We start from the raw sequence: 10,174 nt of genomic DNA, 5'->3' as shown, positions 1-10,174 counted from the left end.
GGCAGACACGGGGCGTGCCCGGGACGGGGCTCCAAGTTCATCTCGGCGGGTGGGGGCGGGGGAGCTCCGGGGCCGGAGCGTCGCGGAGACGTGCGAAATCGCAGAAGCAGGGGCTTGGAGGGGGAAGGATCTGCCGCCAGAGATGTCCTCGAGTCTTCTCTTCGTCGGGGTGCCGGGGCCCCTCCAGCGTCGTCCCCACGCTCCCGCTTCACGCATCCACAGCGCCCAGCACCCGCGCTCTCCCCCACTCCCCGCCGCGCGCTCCCCCTCCCCGGCGCACGCCCCGCCCCGTGAGCTGCCGCGTGATGCCGCCCGCCGGCCAGCCAATGGGAGCCCGCCTCGCTCTCCGCCCCGCCCCCACCCGCCCCCCGCCCTCCTCCGTGCCCCTCCCCGCTCCTCGCGCCGCCACGTGACCGAGGCTCGGCGCCAGCCAATCAGCGCTGGCGCGGCCCCGCGCCCCGCCCCGCGCGCCGTGGCCGTTTGAAGTGACTAATTTCTGTCATATGACTGAGGCGCCCATGGGGGTGGCGGGGCGGCTCTAGGAGCTGGGGGCGGGGTGGGGGGGGGATACCCCGACCGAGCTCGAGCGTGCGACCCCCCAGGCGTCGACGGTGGTCAGCCATGGCGCCGACGTTGTTTCAGAAGCTTTTCAGCAAGCGGAGCGGGCTGGGCGCACCGGGCCGAGACGCCCGCGACCCGGACTGCGCGTTCAGGTAAGGGCGCTGCGGGGCCGCCGGCCGGCCTGCGGGCTCGGCGTGAGTGCGTGCGCGCGCGAGGCGGGCAGGGAAGCCCGCGCCCCGGCTCCAGGCCGGCCCGGCCCCGAGGCCCCGCGGGCTGCGGGTCGAGCGCGGTCCCGCGTCCCGGCCGCGGCCGCTTCCCCTTCCCCCACCCCGCTCCACCCCGCTCGCGGCCGGTTTGTTTACGTCCGGCCGGCCGCCACGCGACCCTGCTGGCCCGAACGGGAGTCGGCCGTCCGCGCCCGGAGCTCCTGTGCGCCCGTCCCGCGTGACCAGGCTCCGCGCGAGGATCGGGAGCCCCGCGCCCGCCCGCCCGCCCGGCCAGCTTGCCCCGGAGCCGAGGCTGGGCGGTTGCCCGCGCTGTCGGGGGTTCTTGGAACCGCGGATTGCTGCCGTGCAAGTTGTTGGAGAGAGCGGCCAGACGTTGTCAAAGGAGAAACGTGAAACCCAAGAGGTTACGGGAACTGGTGACCCCAGGCCGAAAGCAGGGTCGGTCTCTGGGTTGGTGGTGGAATCCCACCCCCAACCCGTCTTACACCTGATACTGAAAGGAATCTTTGCAAATCGGAAACGGTAGCACAATTTATCTATCTGTCTGTATGTCTGTCTGTCCATCCATCCATCCATCCATCTATTGTGATATTATTACAAGGCTTTGCTAATTTCTGGTTGCACTACCTGTTGCTGGTTAGAATAACTTTTTCGAATTGCTAGCTTTGATACAACCTTGGATGGGAGGGAAAATTTAGTCATGGGACTGGATTCGAAGAATTCTGTTCATGTGTGTCCTACCCCCGCCCAAAACAAAAAAAATGCAGCGTGGAAACTTGCAAAGGCATCTCGGCCAAATGTCAGTGCTATACTCAAACTTGGTGTTATAGCAGAGAACTCAGTTGCACTGTAGTTTGCGGAGGGCAGGGGGAAAAGAATCCCGTATTTTGCAAGTGTGAAATGATTGTACCGCACAAGTTTTAAGATTCTTGAAATTATTCACCCTGTCACTAATGCAGGGCACATCAGGAAGCATTCAGGAAATATCTGTGGACTGAAATATTAAGCAGAAAGAAAATTGATATTTTAGAGGAAGAAAAACGTCAATTGTGACCATTTTGGAAAAGTGATTAATAAAGGTTTTCTAGATACCTCCTTCCCCCACTGAGAAATGAAAGTCTTGCCTTGTTCATCTGACTTATTTAAACATTTTATTTTTTTTCCCTTTGAAAAATGAAAGTGTAGATAATAGTAGATAATACTACATGGAGACATCCAGTAACTCAGATACAATAAGAAGCAGGTTCTGGAGTGACATTTAAAAGATGGCATTTGGATAGGTAACTGTTTCTATAGAGCACACTATGGGTACTTAAGATTACAAGGTTCTCAAATCACTAATGTGACAATATATTTTATGTCTGTTTTTGTCAATTCTGTGTAGTTGTGTAATACTTTACAGTTGCCAAAGAACTTTCTCATCAGTAATCTCATTTATTGTTTCACAACAACCTTGTGAAAGGGCAAGTATAGATATATCTGTCTATATATATATATATATATATAGCAGTATAGATAACTCTATATTCTTTTTTTTTCCCGTGTGGACCCAGTAGCAGTAGTTACAGCATAAATGCAATTGTTATGAACATCTATGTACAAGTGAGAAGTTAAATATTACATAGCTAGTGACTTGAAGATCTGAGTAACCTAGCTTTTTGTTTTGTTTTTAAGGCAGGGTCTCACTAGCTCAGGCTGACCTGGAATTCACTATGTAGTCTCAGGGTGGCCTCAAACTCATGGTGATCCTCCTACCTACCTCTGCCTCCCAAGTGCTGGGATTAAAGGCGTGTGCAACCAAGCCCGGTGTAACCTAGTTTAAAAAAAACTTCATGAGCTAGAATTTATATACAATAAATATCAGTGTATTTAAGGGTATAGTTCTGAATGTCTTATTGTATGTATACAGTTGTGTACTCTTTAGACAGTTCCATTGACCTAAAATTCTGTTTGTCCTTTGCAGTCAGTCCATTAAACCCTTTCCACCTCAGGCACTAACTGATGTGCTTTCTTTTTTTTTTTTTTTAATTTTTAAAATATATCCCATGGTAATTCTCTCCCTCCCCACCCCCACACTGATGTGCTTTCTGTCACTGGCTTTGACTTGTGGAGTCTTATGTGTGATGGTACTGAGATGCATTCCTGTTATCCACTCCTCTCCCCCTAGGTAGGGTCTCACTCTGGCCCAGACTGACTTGGAATTCACCATGTAGTCCCAGGGTGGCCTCAAACTCATGGCGATCCTTCTACCTCTGCTTTCCAAGTGCTGGGATTAAAGGCGTGTGCCACCACACCCAGACTGAATACATTTTTTATTGTAAGAAACATGTAACATAACAGTATCATTTATTTGAGTCTTTTAGTTCTAGCTGTTCCAACTGTGTATCTGTATATCGTACTCATTCATGGGCTTTTTTTTCCATATGGGGAGGGAGCAGGTTCCAAGGTTGGATCTTGCTGTAGCCCAGGCTGATCTGGAGTTCACTGTGTAGTCTTAGAGTGACCTTGAACTCCTGGTAATTCTCTGCCTCCACCATACTTGGCTAATTGTCCTTTTAATTTGCATTTGCCTAAAATGTTCTAAACCATGTTTTTATATAACCTAGCATTTTGAGTGAACTAAAAACTTTTGGGAGAGGCATTTGTTGTAGTTAGTTTATAAACTTAATCTGCCATAGTAGGACTTCAAGACAGGAGATACTTTCAATAAAGAAGCCATACGTATCTTTCTGTGTTGTCTTTCATGGTTACCTCATTGGAAAAGATGGCCAAGGGCCACTGCCTTCCTGCCATGCTTGGTTCTTAGGACCTCTCTTACAGAATCCTCTGGGCTTTTGTTGTTGCTTGAGCTGGAGATCAGTCTGAAAGATACCATAGGATAGATTTTTCAATCACTTACATAACTGCTTTTTTTTAGGAAGTTAAAACACCTCACTATGTAGTTGTACAAACTGCTTTTGAATTCCCTGGCCTTTAACAGACAATCCTCCTGCCTCATCCTTCTGGGATTATAGGCCTTTTGTTGTCATGCCCATTGGTTATTTGGGAAGCAAGGTGCTACCTAGAAGATGCTGCCTCTGTCCTCCCCAGCGACTACTGTACAGCAGGAACAGGAATAATGAATAGGGCTGGGGAAATGGCTCCATGACTAAAGTACTTGGCATGCAGACATAAGGACCTGAGTTCAGATTTCCAGAACTCACATAAAAGCATGGTGGTACATATCTGTAATCCTTGTGCTGGGGAGGCGAGGACAAAGAAACCCTAGAGCTCACTGGGTGGCTAGTCCAACTGATTCAGTGAACTCTAGGTTCAGTGAGAGACCCTGTCTCAGAAAAATAAGGTGTTGTCAAGGCAGGGTCTCACTCTAGCCCAAGCTGACCTGGAATCCACTGTGTAGTCTCAGGCTGGCCTGGAACTCACAGTGATTCTCCTACCTCTGTCTCTGCTGGGAGTAAAGGTGTGGGCTACTACACCCATCTTTTTGTGTTTTTCTAAGATAGAAAGTTGTTCTTATTGTTTTTAGCAAGGATTCTGTTAACAACCTGTTCATCAGTCTGTTAGTCTTGCCTAGCAAACTAATGCCAGCACTTAATACTTAAAACCAGACAGGTGCAAATCCAAAACAAAGTCCAGACTCTTCAACTTGACATGTTATTCTTCTACTGAGTGTGGCTAGTATATTTGACCAGAGTTCAGATTCCTGCCCCAGTGATATTTGTGTATCTAGCTGTGGGAAACACTCTCATGTAGTTGTAAAGGTGGGGTTGTGTCTGTGTCTGTATTTCTTGTTTTTTACGGTGAGTTTTGGCACTTAATGAACTGTAAGTGTTGAGGCTTCATTCTTTTATCATGAAATCTACTAGTAGTGCTCCTCATCTACAAGGCAGGCGGTACTCAGGATTTTCAGCACAAGTTCTAAACACACTGTTCTTACTATCACCACTGAGCTTACTCATGATTGGGCCCTGATTGGTGTAAGCCTAGGTGACCTATTTCTCTCCCTGTGGTGAGGGGGAAAGGAACAAGTAATGTATCAGGTCTCAGCATAAAATACTTCTTGGAGTGGAAAGGTAGTCCAGCTGTCTTTTCAACCTACCTTATGTTTTGAGAATCAAGTGCCTGACAGGTTCTCAAGTGTTTTAACTACCCAAGAGCCTCACTTCCAGTTTCTGCCCTCCTTTCCTGTCTTTTTGAAACAGTGTCTTTCTGTGTAGCCCATACGGTCCTAGAACTTGAGAATACAGGTGTATGCTACCATGCCTGGCTTCTTGTGTCTCCTTTCCAGTCTTTCTAGTTTTTCTTTAGGATGTGGGTGTCTGACTTGGAGTTTTTTTTTTTTTTTTTTTTTTTTTTAGAATACTGTGGTTCATGTTTGAACATCATTTTGAGCAGTGGCTTCAAAACATTTTAACTACAAAACAGTTTGTATTTGCATATGAGCAAGTGTGTGTGTGTTGATTGGATGGGTGTGCCAGGACCTCTAGTCACTGCAGACAAATACCAGACACTTGTGCCACTCTCTGTGTTTGGCTTACATTGGTGGCTTGGGAATTGAACCCAAGCAGGCTTTGCAAGCAAGTACCTTTTAACAGCTGAGCCATTTTCCCAGCCCTCTTCTCTCTTCTGTTCTGTTCTCTTCTCTTCTCTTTTCTCTTTTTCTTTTTTTGGAGAGAGAGAGAGAGAGAAAATTGGTGTGCTAGGGCTTCAGCCACTGCAATCAAACTTGAGATGCTTGTGCCACCTAGTGGGCATGTGTGACCTTGCGCTTGCCTCACCTTTGTGCATCTGGCTAATGTGGGATCTGGAGAGTCAAACATGGGTCCTTAGGCTTTGCAGCCAAGTGACTTAACTGCTAAGCCATCTATGCAGCCCCTAGCTCCCCTTTTTTTTTTTTTAGAACTTCAGTGGAGCTCAGCATGGTGGCACATGGTTGTAATCCCAGTACTTCAGAGGTAGAGGCAGGAGTAGGATCACTGCAAGTTCCAGGCTAGCTTGGTCTATGTAGCAAAGTCCACACCAGCCAGAGCACATAGCAAGATTCTGTGTCAAATACCACCCCTTCCAAAATAAGGTGTGTCAGGGGAGGTTCAGTAGAACCTATATTGTCCTTTATTTTTCCTCTCCCTAATCTTCTCCCCCTGTTTCCCTTCTCTTTCACTTCCTTCTCCCTTTCATGCTGGGGATGGAACCCAGGTCCTCACAAGTACTAGGCAGGTACCCTGCCACTGAGTCATAGCCCCAGCCCTTGATGGCTATCTTCTTGTGTTGTGCTTGCTTATGTGTGTCTGTATCCTTCACTTCATTTCAGGCTGTGTAAGGGCATAGCCTCTTAACTGGTTTCCTTCTGGTGCCTGGCTCAAGATGACGTTCACTGAGTATTTGATGGATGAACAAGTAAATAAAAATAGTCACTGAATTCACTATGTAGTCTCAACTGGCCTTGAACTCACAATGATCCTCCTACCTCTGCCTCCCAAGCAAAGATGTGTGATGCCCAGCAAAAAAAAGTTTTAATTGACTTAACAACGATGCTTTAGAAAATTGGGTGATTTGCCTGAAGTAACTTATTTAATGATAATTTAAGCAGGTTTTTTCCCTCTTTGCCAGTTTAAAGAAAAATTTAGTTATTTTTTTTAAAGGATGGCCTCATTTTCCAGAATAGATTATATTTTCTAAGTACTCCTCATAGCAGTTAGAATAGTTGGTGTGCTTGTTCGTAGGTCTTTCCTGAACATTCTGGCTCCTTAAGTACTGTATGATTAAGTGGACCTTTTGTGGAACTGTAGTACTAGCTTAACCTAGCTCTTGAGGGACACAGCCGAGCTCTAAGGATTTACATCCTTCTATAAACTATGTAATACAGAATATGCTTCAATACACATGCACATTAATCCAAATCATCCAAACCTGTTTGGCCATTCTCCTATACCTCACTTCTCCCTAATGAAGAGCTTAGATTTATAGTAGCTAGAATCAAGAACATGTGTGCTAATGAACTGTTTGCTATATACAGTTACACTTGTATTTGGAGGCTCTGATTATTGAGCTTTTTAAGCCTTCTTGGCTTGGCTTCCTACTCTGTAATGGTCTGTTACATAATTTTTAAAGATTTCCATTAATATAAAAGATGCAGATTTTGAAGTTAACAAGGTGCACCTGTTGTTACCAGACCTTCAAAGTATGGACTTGATACTGTATTTATACTCTTCAATTTTATGATCTGTTTATGATAACTATAATACAACGTTATATTTTATACTGTATATTGATCAAGTCCTAGTTTAGGGCTGGAGAGATGGCTTGGCGGTTAAGCGCTTGCCTGTGAAGCCTAAGGACCCCGGTTCGAGGCTCGGTTCCCCAGGTCCCACGTTAGCCAGATGCACAAGGGGGCTCACGCGTCTGGAGTTCGTTTGCAGTGGCTGGAAGCCCTGGAGCGCCCTTTCTCTCTCTGTCCCTCTATCTGTCTTTCTCTCTATGTCTGTCGCTCTCAAATAAATAAAATAAAATAAATGAACAAGTCCTAGTTTAGAAGAGGACACAAACTACACATCTATAAAATTGAAGTAATATAATAGAAATTACTTTTCACTAAATTAAATATTTAATACTTTATCAAAGCAGTATAAGATTTTGCAAATCTAAAATAGAATCTTAAAGATTTCACAAAACTAAACAATTCTTTTATGCTTGCTTGGCAGTTTGTTGGCTATAGTATTCTAGATTGAAAATCTTTTTTTAAATTTTAGAGAAAGTAAGAGATAGAGAAAGAGAGACAGACAGACAGACAGAGGGGAAGAGAGAATTGGCACACTAGGGCCTCAGCCACTGAAATTGAACTGCAGAGGCTTGCACCACCTAGTGGGCATGTGCAACCTTGCACTTGCTTCATGTGCATCTGGCTAACATGGGATCAGGAGAGTCAAACATGGTTCCTTAGGCTTCCCAGGCAAGTGCCTTAACCGCTAAGATGTACATCTCTCTAGCTCTTGAAAATCGTTTAAACTCAGAAATCTGAAGACATCACTTCATGTCTTCTGGTTTCCAGTATTATAGCAGAAAAATCCAAAGATAAAGGAAGTACTTTGGATTTTTGTTTTTTGTTTTTGTTTTTCGAGGTAGAGTCTCTCTCTCTAGCTCATACTGACCTGGAATTCACTATGTAGTCTTAGGGTGGCCTTGAACTCTCAGTGATCCTCCTATCTCTGCCTCTCAGGTGCTGGGATTAAAGGCATGTACCACCACGCCCAGCATGGAATTTTCTTAGTTATTCTGAAACTTTAGAATAATCTACCTTGATTTCTGTTTTTTGTTTTGTTTTGTTTTTAATTCTTTTTCTGTTGCTGGGCATGTCATTCTGGAGGCATTTCCTAGAGAATTTTGTGCACGCTTTCTTTAATTTCATCACTAATTATAGAAACTTCATTAGTAAGATCTCCAAGGGGAGCTTCATTTTATGGAATTCCATTTTCTTGACTTTTTCCCCCCAATTTTTTACTTTCTTTCTTTCTTTTTTTTTTTTTCGAGGTAGGGTCTCACTCTAGTCCAGGCTCACCAGGAATTCACTAGGAGTCTCAGGGTGGCCTCGAACTCACGGTGATCCTCCTATCTTTGCCTCCCAAGTGCTGGGATTAAAGGCATGCGCCACCACGCCTGGCTAATTTACTCTCTATTGCATTTTTAGAATGTTTTGTAAAAATTATTTTCGGATGAATTATTTAAATATGCTTTTATATCAGTCATTTAAAAATATTTTATTTTTATTTATTTATTTGACAGAAAAAGGAAGACAGAGAATATGAATGGGTACACCAGGGCCTCCAGTCACTGCAAACAAACTCCAGACATGTGCGCCCCCTTGTGCATCTGGCTAACATGGGTCCTGGGTAATCAAACCTGGGTCCTTTGGCTTTGCAGGCAAGCACCTTAACTGCTAAACCAGCCCTCTTCCTTTTGGTATTGTATTTGACTAGGAAGCACACATTATCTGGAGGGACTAAGGTGGTCTGTAAGGTTGAGACGGTGCCATTCTGATGCCTTCATTGTAAGGTTTCCCAAAAACCTTTCATGTAATGGATTTAGCATATATTGATGTTAATGACTGGGTCAGTTGTGTCAGTGATTCTCAACCTTATACTATGCATCAGAATCATCTGGGGGCAGGGGAAGTGTTTAGTCAGAATGCAGAATGTTGGGTTCTACTCCCAAGAATTTGTATTGCTGATAATATTTTCTAATTATTGCCAATGCTGCTGCTGCTGTGTGTGGAGGCATACTCTTTGAGATCCACTGTAACATTTCATTAGGGTTTATAAAATGACATTTACTAATTACCATTCTTCTGAGCTTCATGTGTAGGAAAGGTGACACTTTATTTCACTTATAATTTTTAAAATGATTTGTTGTCCTAGCAGCCTTCAGAGGTGTGACCACTGAGATATTTTTGGTTGATTTTGTTGTTGTTGTTGGTTTTTTTTTTTGGTCATTGTTTGGAGGCAGAGTCTTACTCTAGCCCAGGTTGACCTACAGCTCATTTTATCGCTCATCCTGGCCTCAGATTCATGTTGACCCTCCTCACTCAGCCTGTCAGGTGCTGGGACTATAGATGTGAGCTAGTATACCAACTTTTCTTAGCATTTGCTTCACTCTCTGTAGTCATTATATTTTCTAGGCTAGCCCTTACACTCTTTTCACTTATCTCGAAAAGCCTTCAAGGCCCCAGAATGTGCTGTTGTGAGCATTTTTCTACCCCAAGGTCATTTTCCCCAAGGATCCCAATTCATCTTGGTAGGAAGAGTGTGGAGATCTAGCTAATAGGCAAAAGGCTAATCTCTGCCCAGGCTAAGCATGGGGACATAGAAGACTATGCACCTTGGGTGGAGCTTTTTGAAGACAGGAAACTCACAGCTTCTCCAAAGATTTCCTGATAAATATAAACAGCTCATGATCTGTTCTGATGCATACTTGTGATCTGTAGCTTTGACTGTCTCAAACAGAATAAAGGCTGCATGTACAGTCAGTTAAGGGAGCACTAGAGTGCATCCCTTGACCCTCCATTAAATCCTATTTTACATGTGTATATTCAAGTTCATCCAAACACTGCTGGATAGCATGTACAGAAGAGTGTAGTAATAACTCTACCCTGCATGGCTAATATATATATGTATATGTAAAACTTTCAGATTTAAAAAAAAAATTGTTTGAGAGAGAGAGAGAGAAAATTGGCAGGCTAGGGCCTCAGCTACTGAGATCAAACTCCATATGCTTAATGCCACCTAGTGGGCATGTGCGACCTTGCGCTTGCCTCACATTTGCTTCTGGCATATGTGGGATCTGGAGAGTCGAACATGGGTCTTTGGCCCTGCAGGCAAGCAATTTGACTGCTA

At 44.8% G+C, this 10,174-nt stretch overlaps 1 protein-coding gene across 2 annotated transcripts in view; it reads left to right on the top strand.

Moving 5' to 3' along the window:
• The first annotated feature begins 578 nt into the window (after positions 1-578).
• Fnip1 (folliculin interacting protein 1) overlaps positions 579-10,174 on the top strand; it is a 107,323-nt gene continuing 97,727 nt past the window's right edge. For both annotated transcript variants that reach the window (XM_045152414.1, XM_045152413.1), the window contains exon 1: positions 579-713. In XM_045152414.1, coding sequence (XP_045008349.1) covers positions 622-713 — 92 coding nt within the window. In that variant the 5' untranslated portion in view covers positions 579-621. The remainder of the gene's footprint in view (positions 714-10,174) is intronic.

The sequence above is a fragment of the Jaculus jaculus genome, chromosome 6, assembly GCF_020740685.1.
Source record: "Jaculus jaculus isolate mJacJac1 chromosome 6, mJacJac1.mat.Y.cur, whole genome shotgun sequence".
NCBI classification, from domain to species: domain Eukaryota; kingdom Metazoa; phylum Chordata; class Mammalia; order Rodentia; family Dipodidae; genus Jaculus; species Jaculus jaculus.
This window is presented reverse-complemented; position numbering and strand designations above follow the sequence as displayed.